This window comes from Agelaius tricolor, unplaced genomic scaffold (assembly GCF_023055355.1).
Source record: "Agelaius tricolor isolate 1412-34295 unplaced genomic scaffold, bAgeTri1.0.p SCAF_8, whole genome shotgun sequence".
Taxonomy (NCBI): Eukaryota; Metazoa; Chordata; class Aves; order Passeriformes; family Icteridae; genus Agelaius; species Agelaius tricolor.
In genome coordinates this window covers 40352951-40365305 of record NW_027269268.1, presented here as the reverse complement: position 1 = coordinate 40365305, position 12355 = coordinate 40352951, and the positions used below count along the sequence as shown (strand labels likewise).

At 36.5% G+C, this 12355-nt stretch overlaps 1 protein-coding gene across 3 annotated transcripts in view; it reads left to right on the top strand.

Moving 5' to 3' along the window:
* Nucleotides 1–10624, top strand: part of SLC30A9 (solute carrier family 30 member 9) — a 41981-nt gene extending 31357 nt beyond the window's left edge. Inside the window, exons 17-19 of one of the 3 annotated variants that reach the window (XR_011680025.1) lie at nt 1412–1525; nt 2969–5651; nt 5684–9251. Coding sequence is in view for 1 of the 3 variants with exons in the window: in XM_071432479.1 (XP_071288580.1) it covers nt 1412–1525; nt 2969–3013 (159 nt within the window). In the remaining 2 variants the exon portion in view is untranslated. Of the gene's footprint in view, nt 1–1411; nt 1526–2968 lie in introns of all 3 variants that reach the window. The other 2 variants (XR_011680026.1, XM_071432479.1) reach the window with 2 other exon arrangements.
* The last annotated feature ends 1731 nt before the right edge of the window (nt 10625–12355 follow it).

The following is a 12355-nucleotide window of genomic DNA, read 5'->3' as shown; positions in this document are numbered from 1 at the left end:
AAGGCTCAGCGCTGGGCGACAGGGGAGTCTCAGCTCCACCTACTGCCGCACCAACTAGTTTCTGATTCAGTCCTTTTATCCTCTCCATCCTTCAGGAGTCCATGTTATCTCGGAGTTCTCTGCGCCTGTGCTGGTTGTTGCTAGGGGTTCATCCTTCTGTCTCCTGGTGGTCGGTGATAAAAGGCTGCGGAGTCTTCCTCAGCCGCGTCTTCTTCACCCTATGTCTTTATTTGGTGACTTCTCCGTGGAAAATTACCAAAATCTTATGATTAACGCAATATGTGCCCTATCAAGTTTCAGCAAGCAAATATCCTGCCTTGCAGACTGTTTATCTCCCCCTGCCCCTTCCCCAGCTTTTCCCTGGTCGTTATCTCTGTGAGTTATCTGCTTGTACCATTTGTCAGCGGGAAAGGTTTCCCTGCTGGGTGTTAATCTGCCCCTGCCCTTTCCCCAGCCTTTCCCTGGTCGTTATTTCTGTTAGTTATCTGTTTGTACCATTTTCTGGGTGGGACTATGTGTGGGCTCCTGCAACCCCTTCCCTGGTATCCTTGTAGCTCATATCTCATGAAGTAGTACAGAAATAGTCAGCAGAGAACTCTTGTAACACACTGGTCTCTTTTTCGTGATGAACAAAATGTAGTCCTTCATCTCAATCTTTAAGGACCTTTCTGACCCAAACCATTGTGTCATTCTATGGCAATACTGTAGTACCTGCTTTGGTGCTGCTGCTGTCTATGTGTTTTTGGAGGGTGGAGTTTAAAATCCTGTCTTCCTTAATCTCATTCCTTCCCTTTTTTATGCTGTTGGTCTCTTAGTCTGACTTCCCGTCAACTGTCTTCAAGTTTCTGATATTATGGCGGAGTCATATTTACAGCAGTGTTTGTCATAATCCTTGTGGACTTTCAGATGAGTTGGTAATGTAATGCCCAGCGAAGACAGTGTGATGGAATAGGAAGAATGTAGAAAATGGAGAAAGAATACACAGCAAGGCAGAGCAGGATATTCTTTCTCCATTTTCTACATTCTTCCTATTCCATGTGAATGTAGAAAATGGAGAAAGAATATCCTGCTCTGCCTTGCTGTGAGGAATACCTCAGAAACTTCTAGAAAATGAATGAAATTCTCTAAACTTATTTGGAAACTTGAAGGAGGAAATCAATTGAAGATAGAAGAAGGTTTTGTATTAAATGCAGGTGTAATGACAGAGCCAGCTGTTTTCATCAACTAGATGCTACTCTTCTGGGTCTTTGAGACACAGGAACAGATGATGTTTTGAGAGTAAATGGCAAAAGCTGAAGTGTTTTGCTTAGGTTTTTTTTCCTCCCTCTTGAAATATGTCAAGACCCTCTGGAGTGTTATTCCTTTATTTTCTTTTCCTCATCTCAATCTCTTAAATTTAATTTCTTCCTAGGAAATTCAGCAAGTGAAAACCCTTGAAGAATTAGAAGCCTTTATGCTTAAGCATGGTGAGAATATCGTTGACACGCTGGGAGCTGAAGTAGACAGACTTGAGAAGGACCTGAAGGTAAATTTAACTGCTTATTAGTGAGTGCTTATTCTGTGATTTATTTTAAACAAAATTTCTGCATCTACTTTCTGGGATTTAATTTGTAAATATGAGAGAGGGAAGGAAGTTGATATTACAAATGGAGATTTTCTTGCTCTAGTATTGTTATCTAAGTTCTGGCCACCAGCAAATCCTTACTTTTCCACTGATCCATTTATTAAATTTTTTGTTCCATTTTATACCAACATAGAAAAAATTTTCATTCAATAGACCTGAATGTGTCTTTTTTACTGTATTCTCAGAATGCTAGACTATTTATAGGCTGTTGAAGTCTGTTTTGGCTGTAAAAAAGAATTTTTTTTAACTGTTTCTAAGAATTATATCAAATATTTCTGTGTGATGGGACTGCTACTCAACATCTTTGACTCTTGTTGAAGCTGTACAGTGTTTATTTTACTTTACAAAAGCCTCTCAGCTGTCTTATATTTTTTTTCACTATGCAATTTAAATATCTTCTGGCTGATGCAAGAAAGGGTTGTTCCCATTTTTGATTTCGTAAGTATATTGGGGCCGTCAGTCTTACCTTCCTGGTATGAATTCAGAGCTACAGTATATTGACCCCCAGACAAATGCAGTCCTGCCATGAGACACTACTCAAGAGCATGTCTGTCCCTGCTTGTTATAGTTCATGAATATTCTAGTTTAAGTTTCTGTCCCTAGGGTTGTCCTGTTTAAGAATCAAAATATTATGGTTTTTTTTTTTAATTGCATCATCTGAATCAGTTCTTCATGCATGTTTTTTGAGGAGCAGGATCGTGCCCAAGTTTTTTATAAACATGGATACTGCTTTTTGGTATAGGCATATCTATGTGTAGTGATTGTGCTGGTATTGAATATGCTTTAATAAATACACTAGTCAGGTTCACATGCTGGATGTCTTTGAAGTCATGACTTTCTCATGGACTGTACAATTCATGTAATGGTGATAACATATTTCTATAATATCAGAAAATGCATGTTTCTTAATAGAAACAGTGTTCTGAATTTTTATAAATAGCTTCAGTGGCAGAGAACAAATTATTTCAGCAATCTTACCCATTGTTCAGGAAAGTATCTGTTAAAACTTTAAGAAAGTGAGATATTTATATACGTGTGTATCTGAACAGTTTGTATAAAACTCTACTGCCTTGCTAAAATGAGAGCACCTCCATACTTTATAAAGCATAAGAACTAATTTATCTGTGATGTTGAAAAATATTTTTCAAATAAAAAGATGACTTAGCCTTCCAAAAATGCCTTATAATATGGACAATGTTTATTGTTTTAAAATAGTCCCTATGTTACCCAAAAAGGAGATTTGTTATCCAGTTGACAACATCATACCAGAAACACATTACTTGTAACCATGTGCAAAAATGTATTGGAATATCTTCAATTCATTGTTTTAAAATTTTATTTCAGCAACGAAATCCTGATGTCCGTCATGTGGATTTGGAGATACTGTAGACTTGAACAGGAGAAGTCTCCAGGTTGCTGCCCTTGTGGGAAGAAGTGACATAAAGGGCTGCAAAGCTTCTGGGATTGCAGAACCTCAGCACCATACCTCGCTTCCTTTGCCCTCAGCTTCCTGGACTCTTAGCACTGCTTCTGTTTCTGGAAGAGCGCTAGACTTGCAGACAAAAATTTCCATGGAAAAATCAATTTCAAAAAGCTATTTGAGTTATATTCCACAGGAGAGTCTGTCCAAGAATATTTACTGCGATTCAGAACTTACAACCTGAGGTTTAGTTAGGCAAATACAGCTGCCTGAAACTATACAACACATGTAGTTTTTCCATTTGTGTCCCTTTGCAGTCTGTTTGCACTTCTTTAGTTTCTTTCAAGATATCATTAAAGGTTCTTGGGAGATATTAAGATTAGATAGGAAGAGTTTGTTCCAGTGGAACCTGCCAACCTTAAATTGTAATATTTCAACTATGTGATTGTTTCACAGTTTTTCTTTTCTATGAGATAAATTGTTTCATATGGGCGCTGGCCTTATCTCAATGACCATGACCTAGAAACCTGTTTTTTGCCACCATTACTACTGCACTTGAGGAAGATGAGGCTTTTCACCTGAGAGGAGCCAGCTGGGTGGGTTTAGCCAGAGTACATTGAGTTACTGTGAAAAATTACTGAGTACAAATCTTGGTGCATTTCCTCTCTTTAAATTTTGGGTTTTTTTCCCTACTTTAACATTTGTTTTCTTATTTGTAAGTATCTTCAGATGTGATCTGGGAGATATTTATGGTAGTGCTTATTAAAAGTTACCTGGCATTTTTGGCTTTTTATATTTTAATAGACTCTATTGCCAGATATGGGCTTTGCTAGAAGATATGAGAGATGTAGCTGGAATATATAATAGTAAAAAATGATCTATTTATAATTAAACAAATGAATACATTGTATTTTTAATTTATTTGCCTTTAGATATTACCTGAATTCAGAACCACTTCCTCTGAATTTTTGTATAACTTGACCTTGCTTGTTTGGGAAAGTAGAGTAATTCTATCAGTGGTCCTCAACAATCCAGAGATAAGTGATTAGTTTATAACTTGGAAATGTGAAATTCTAGAGCTGTGTACAATTGTCTCAAGGCTTTTTGCAGTAGGTACTCAAGTTGTACCAGATTCTTTGAGACCCAGTCTTTACTAATTAGGCCATGAGTACTGAACATGCAAGTTGAAATATAAGTGAAATAACCATATTTAAGTAGCACTGAGGAAAAGTCTTTATGCACTTTAATGTAAAATAAGATTTACTCATGGGTGACAGGTGGCAATAAGGCCATCCTAGTAACTCAGTTGCTGGGTAATGGCTGAATTGCTGAAAGAAGAAATGTTGATATGAAACAAAAGTCTTCAAAATCAATTTAAGGTTATATTATAAGCATTGCAGCAAATAATTGTGGAGACCAATATGTACAGATTTGACTAAAAGCATTTTAGTATTTTTTTTTTTCATACTAGGTGTCTCTTTACCAGTGAACAATAAGAGTTTAAAATAACATGCCTTTTTGACAACTGCAAAGCACTTTGCATGCTGGTCATTTTAGGTAGAAAAACATTCCAGAGTTAAGTTACAGATGGGGCTTCACATACAGTGATTGTGGGTGAAAGGATCTTCTTGGTACCCTTTTCCATAATTCCTATTCACTGGTGGCTTCTTTATAGCATATTACCTTATGATGGCTAATTCAAAAGAAGGCTTACTTTATCTGGTTTTCTGCTATTGCAAAACTAGGTAGTATATTTAAGCCTGATGATTTAAAATGCAGTTTAAAGGTAATTTGGAAGTCTCCCATATCAAATAAATAAGGCATATTTTTAGCACATTATAAATAATTTACCTTTCTCCTCACCCTTCTATGTAAAATTCATCTCATCTCAATGTGCACTCTCCTGGTATTAGTCTTATTCATGAAGAGCACTGGAATCTGGTAATGCATAACCTGTTTTCTTCTCCCTGGAATATTTATATGCATTTTGAATTTGAATAAACACATTAATAAACCAGAGATTTCAGAAATCAAAAACCTGAAGAGAAGTAAAACTGGGAAAATGTTCTTCCTGCAGAGGTTAGTGAAGACAGCCAATGTGATCCAAGTGGTTTGCATGCTGGAGTTACTGATGAATGAGTAGTGTCAGTGTGCAGAACTTTCACAGGGCAGAACTTTCCCTGCAAGCTTAGTAAATGTTATCTCAATAGCAAAGTTTTCCTGTATCATTTTCAAGAGGAGGTATGAGCTTATATTCTTACAAGACATCTGCTCCAAAAGCCTATTAAAATGTTTTTTTTTTATTCACTGGAGGTGTAATTCATCTGAATTTTGACCTTAGTGTCCTTATTTGAGTCAGAAGAACACCCATTCACACCTTTTGTTTATATTCAAGAAAGAATTGAGTTAATTGTATCCTAGTTTGCTGATTATAGCATCACAATGTGTTAAATTCAAGACGCCAGGACTTGAGTGTTTTTGGGTACATTACTGTTGACCAGTCTGAGGACCCAGTTCCAAAAAGGCAGGCAGACTGGTTTTGGCAGTACCTTGGAAGTTTACATGTCATGCAGTTGGGTGGAAGTACTGATTCATTGAATGGTGGAAGTACTCATTTATTCATACTATTCTTTTCCCAGGTTTGAAAAGAATAGTAATTCCAAGCTGTTACATTTTAATTTATATGTTAAAATTCACAAATTGTTTTTAACAGGTATGACATTTTTACTGCTTTTTTTTCTTTAACTGCCTTTATAGTCAAAACTTTGAGGTAATGTGGGTCCACTACTTAGTTTACTTTTACTTTAATGTTTTTGAGGAAAATAATTAGCTAATAAATTTACATTTACATTATAGAGTCCTCAGATTAAAGAACTGTACATGTGTGAAGGAGTGAATTTTTCTTTATCACAAATGGAATTACAAAATGGGTTTTTTCACAGAGTTTAAGGAAAATAAGTGAGGATTTACCTAAAAATAAAGTTATATCCTAGGATTTTTTCATTTAAGGTTGTGGTGTTTTAAAATAATTTATTTCGGTAGACTGGCTTTGCAGGTTCTATTTTTTCAAATTTTGTTCAAAGTATGGCTGCCCACCCTCTCTGCTTTGTGGAAGATTTCTTACATGCTGTGCAGTGACTCATAGTTCTGTAAAACTTGAAATGTTTTAGAAACTTGTCTTAGTGTTCCAATATACTGAATGATCTGAATGTATTTGAAGTCCAAGTTGGCTGGATACTAATAATGGATTTTTCTATAGAGTTTTTTTTTCTGTAAAGGATAAAAATTTGAAGTGATTGTCTTTCCCCAAGCAATGAACTTCAAGTATAAATTGTCTCCATTATACACTGGAATTCAGCATTTGATGTGGTGTCCCTTTCCCCCTCCCCTTTTAAAGCATTGATGAAGGATACAGGGCCAGTAGTAAACCCCCCAGTGGATTACTGTGTTACAGGGACTGTTTGGTGGTTTGTGTTCTGCTCCAGAAGTACTGGGGGGAACACATTTTTACAAGGACAAGTTTACATCCTTTATTCCCTGTGACTTATCCTTGAACTGAAGACTTTTTAAACTCTATTTTTTTTCCTTCCTTGAATTCCCACACAGATTTTATTGTTTTTTTTTGAAGTAACTCTTACTTTTTGAGGAAGAAGCTATTATGAACATCTTATGTTTTTAAAAGCAGGGGTGAATTCTACTCTTGGTCTGTGAATTTTGTACTGTACTTCATGTTCATTAATAGTTAAGAATAGTGATTACTGCTTTGAAAGTTACAAACCATGTTAGCCAAAACCAAGTTTTCTGATCCTGTCAGATTCTTTTTCATCAGTGTCTGGAGACTCATTTTTTGAGAGATTTCTACTGCCCCCTCTTTGATAAAAGGAGAGTACAGGAATATTTTTAGGTATGTTTTGTCTATTATACATTGATTGCAGTCCTGTGTCCTCTTTATTTGTAATAATTTTAGCTGTTTTTTCTTTTTTTCTGTAACAAAGAAAAAAATATGCATTATAGAAGTAGCTCTAATAGTGATGAGTACATCAAATACAGTCTTCATGCAAAGAGTTTTCATGCCCCTGTCTATTCAAAGCATGGCAATTTTTGAAAATTATCAATGAAAAGTAAATCCTTTTTCTAAACTTGACTTAGATGTTTTCTTTAGAGAGGAAACCAGAGCACCATATTGTTTAAGATTTGAAAAAAATGTGTTTCCTTTTATGGTCCTATGTCTTGAGGCATTTTGGCATGGTAGAACAATTGATGAATATTGACTCCTGTACAAAACCTGCCCTTCTGTGCATACCCAAAGGCTTAAAGAAGTGAGTATAAAATGACAATGTGCTTTTTTTCCTTCTAGCTTAAGTATTGTGCTGCTTCTATTCTTATTGTTGTCTCTGAATAGAGAGTACCACTAACATCTCTCTTGCAGTTTACCTGCATAATGTAAATGAGAAGTTGAGATGTACCAAAAAGACTTGTTTTTAATAGAGGGTTTGCATAGCTTAAGTAATTTTTCCTTTCTTGTTAGTGAGACACAAATCATTAAGATCAAAAGTAGACTGTATTACATAAAAAAAGAAATAGGAATCCAGACTCTAAAGCACAGTAGTTCAATTTTTGGAATGTATGTCCTTGGAGGAAAATAAAACAGAAGCTTTAAGTGGATGTATGGTCTATAAAAGCTGCAGTCAGGCAGGCTTTGCTGAAGCAGAAGAAATTAAACTAAAAGTATATGATTAAAAGAAAAGAATCCAAGGAAGGAAAAGACCCAAGTCATTGAGCACCTGGAAACAAGAAAGGATGAAAATCATCTAAAAAACTTATCCAGAAATAAGAAGTAATGATTGGAGAAGAAAAGAACAGTAAGAAATGATATTTTATTAGAATGTATAAAACTAGGTAGAATGATGTTTTCTTACTTTTACCAATATTCTGATAGTTGAGTAATTCCCCCAGCAAAAACTCTTTTTTCCTATACTGAAAATCAGAGCCTCTAACTATGTCCTGTTATGGTGTTCAGCCTTGCAGGTACAAACCTGTTTGTCCACTGAAAGCTGTTGAGGGTGATGTTGTAATCTCAGTTTTTGCTGGTGAGGTATGTGTTTGGTAAGTGGAGGGTGAGTAATGTTATTTGTGGAAGTGGGAGCTGGAGTGAATTAAAGAGAAAATTAATTGATTATTTTAGAAGATGACTGAAGCACCATACTGAGTGTGCTGTGGGAAAAGAAGTGCTCTGTTCTAAGGTCTGCAGAATCCTTGCAGTGGACTGTAGTCATTGATGAATACATTAGTCTTTATTTTTCAATTTGCTGAGATGTCTGTGGATAATTAAATCACATTCTGAAGAGGAGATAAAGCATTCAAAAGGTAATGTGAAAAGGATGTATGTTTTTTAAATACCACAGACACTATAGTACATTATAATAGATAGGCAGAAAATATTCTGTATTACGTAGGGTGCTTGTGGACATTTTTTTCCTGTGTAAATTAAAGCCACCAATTAAAATGAAAGGTGGTGGTTACTTTTTAGAAGTGTTACACTAACAGCAAGCCCAGTCAAGTTTTTGTATAGCCAGCATTCAAAGTTCTGTTCTGGGGAAGAGGTGCCTGTTAAAATAGTGGAATACAGGTCCATAATCTAGCATAAATTTGGGTTTTGTAATCTAAATTTAGACTGTGTTAAAAACTTTTGAGGTTGTGATCAGCTGCTTCAAATCTGAAGTCAGAAGGAAAAAACAATGATGTGTAAATGATGTAATATAAAAGGGATTTTGTAAGTTTCTCTTCAAATTAAATATGCTGAAGGACTGTGTGGAAAGTGTTCGAAAAATGCCTAAACTGTTTGGAAAGCATTTTGGCTATTGCCAAGATGGTATTAAATTTGAAAGTCAACAGTGAGGATTTTTCACTTGAGGTAGAAGTTTCAAAGGACAATGTCAAAGTCAAAATCCATTTTTCCATTTTGCAGTCTTTTAATCAGATTCACCAGCCCCCTCCCCACTCCATGCCTTGCATTTTGTGTATTGGCTTTTTCATTCTGTGTCTTGGTTACTCCATATTAGCATGGGGAAGTCATTTTGATTTGTGAGGTGTAGACATTGGAATACTTACCTGCATATGTTCTTTGTTTTGTAATTATACTTGAATTCAGTACATTCTGTATCATGGCTGGAAGTTGTAATTACTCAGTAAAATGTTACATAGCCAGTAAGGGTCGTGTTCTGTTAATTTAAGCAATTTTATATGTATTGGAAAAGTAAGCAATAACACTGGCTTTAGGCAGCTGATGATTTGCTGTGTTTCTGAATTCCCATTGCATATAACTATTTTATGGATGCAAAACAAAACACAGGTTCAACCTCACTGCAGCTCTGCCTTTCATCCTATTCACTCCCTCCCTCAAAGAGGGTGGTTCCTTCCCCAGTGCTGGGAAAACTCTTTTGGCCTGGCTCAGAGGCCCCAGTGGCACTGGCTCTGGTTTGGACTGCCTGTCCTGATCCAGGGTTGAGGATGACATGAAGAAAGGTAGTACTACAGATGGGTTGCATGTCTGTGTATAGCCAAGGGTGTGAAGAATTCCTTGAAGAGGTTGGATTTATGTGTTAGGCTTGCATAGTAACCATAGCTTCACAATCCCAGCAAAGCTGTCCAAGCCTCTTAAGAAAAAGCTTGAAATTAGTCAGCTTAGAAAGGATTTAATGTACTGTCTGGTACACTTAAGTGCCACTTTTTATCACTAATACCAATAAAACTGCTTATTTATCCAGTTATGGGAAGAACTGCTTCTAATTGGGTTAAAAAATTTATGTGGTTGGAAAGAAGAGTCAAAAATGTCCAAAATCTGGCTGATGAAGTGGAGAAACTTGAAAAATTGGTTTTTGTCTGTATGGTATCAGATATCAGAAATAAAGTGGTCAAGCAACATATTGCAGGAAAGATTTTGGCTATGCACTATATGTCCATATTGCTAAAGATGTTTCATTTCATAGTTTAGAGACACCCCTTTTCAAGGGAAGTTTGTTGGTTTCCTATGGTTTTGTTGTGCTTGCTTTTTTTTTTCTCTAATGAAACAAATGGCATAAGGTCCACCTGAACAGAGAAGTGACAGACTTGAGGCCTCATCTCTTGTCTATTTGAGGTCAAGTTCAAATACTGGGCTGTCTTTGGGCTCTTGGAATAACCAAGCAAGTGGTCTCAGGCACTTTGAAAGAGGGAGAGAGAGAGAGCTCTGTCATTTCACGTGATGTGACCTGGAATGGTCAAAATCCTTTCTTTATTTGCAGTCTGGCATTTATTGAAAGGTCATTCCAAATAATTGTGTTAAAATGGGGGGTAATGGGCTGAAGTGGGACCTTGCAGTCAGCTGGTTGAGGTGATTTTAAAAGTCCTGTTCAAGAATGAGTTTTGTCTGTCTTTGCAAATATTTTTATGAGGGACTTATTAAAAGATCATGAAAAATAAACCTTCCTTTAGTGTTTGAATGAAACTTTTTTTTGAAAACCCTAGGAAAAGGGACATAGTTTCTTCTTTCACAGAAGTTGTGACAGCTCAGCTCCCAATAAATTATGTTTATTGATTTACCCAAGCTCTTTGTGATTTTATTATTTTTTTTTTAATTTAGACTTCAGTTCTGAGGCTGAATTGGAGCTTAGTAAGATCTTTTCTAGGTTCTCTTTCTTCCATCTGAGGTGACTGAAATGTTATTCATTGCTCTAGTGTAAACTGATATTCAGTGTTTTAGAGAAATATTTTTTTTACCCCAAATACTGATTCAACAGCAGTTTGCTATTAAATCAGGCTACTCTGGAGACACAAAGCATTAAGTTTAGGGTTTAAATTTGGGGGTTTTATTTTTATCCAAGGCAGTCACAAAGAAAATCCATCTTGAATTTGATGCGCATAAAAATGCATTCATATATGAACCTCTGTCTCTGCATGTTGTAACTGTACATAGATATCTTTGCTGCAGATTTGTACTCACTGATGTTTCTCATGAAAGACAACTTTCTCAGCATCTCAGCAAAAATAAAAATTAAATACTGTGAAAGAAGTTGCTAATGAATTTGGACAACTTGGAAACCTTGAGGAAAGAAAGACTTTCCAGTAAGGCCGTGGCTTGAACTCATTCTGCTCCTTTGCCTTTATGCTTTGCACTGATTTCATTGGTTTTGACCTTTACTGTAGAATCTCAGTTTCCAGGTGGTTCAAAACAAGGGTTATAGGTGTGGAAGACTAATTCCAAAATCTGTGTTCTGGGTGCTCCATCTGATGAGTAGGTAATTGGACACTTCTGGATCATTGAGGGAGATGTGCCGTGGTACTCTGGCTAGCATTTGGTGGGTTTAGAAATATGCCAAGGTCAACTTTTTCCATGGAAATGTCTCAGCCTGGAACAATCTTCCTGATGCTGTAGGTGGGAAAGATACCCCAGGTGTTTCCTTGATATTCTGTTTGTCAAGAGACTGTAGGAACTTGCTGCTCTACTTCTTTGGATTATCCTTTAGCAAATAACAATTCCCTCTTTCCATCAAAAAGCAGTTCAGGTTTTGGCTCTTTGAGGTTCTCACATAATTTTGGAAGAAGAATTGCAGCTTTTCAATCACATTGCTACCAAGCATTTTTGAAAGGTTTAATTAGACTTTTTCTGCTCTCCTATTGACCCTGTTCCCAATGGGAACTAAATTTAATATTAACTTTTCTAATGGGAAACTACTTTGAGTCATTAGCAAAGCTGTTTCTTTCAATTTTCCTACAAAGACAACCGAGGTTGAGGCAATTACATCTGTCAGATGAATGGGGAAGTTTGAAGTGTTTTTAAGGACAAAAGGGTTTTTTAGCTTTTTCCCAACATTGTTGCATAAGTTCATGTCAGATTTTTTTTTCTCTCAACTCAGCTAATTAATCTGCTGGTGTGGCTTTTTTTTTTCTTAGTGTGATACATTTGCAGTAGAAGCTGCTTTTATGCTTCAGATGTTGAAGGGTCTGTGGAGAAGAGTGTTTGCATTCACAGGGCAAGGTCATATACTGAGGTCTGCCAAGTGTTGCAAGGGGCTCCCTGGTGCAGCAGGGAAGGTTTATCTCTGGAGAGCTGCTTATGTATGAACTCACTAGGAAATGACCAAGACAGAGCCTCTGATTTAAACAGGCCTTAAGGAGTGGTCAGGGCACATCAGTGGTGCTGGCTTGCTCTGTCAATAACTTAGGTTTATGTGATGATTTCCTGGAGCTGTATTCACACTCACCTTGTGCTGAAGCCCTGGGGTACTGTTTGTAGTAACTGATGAGCATAAGTCAGGTAGGGAAAGATGAGT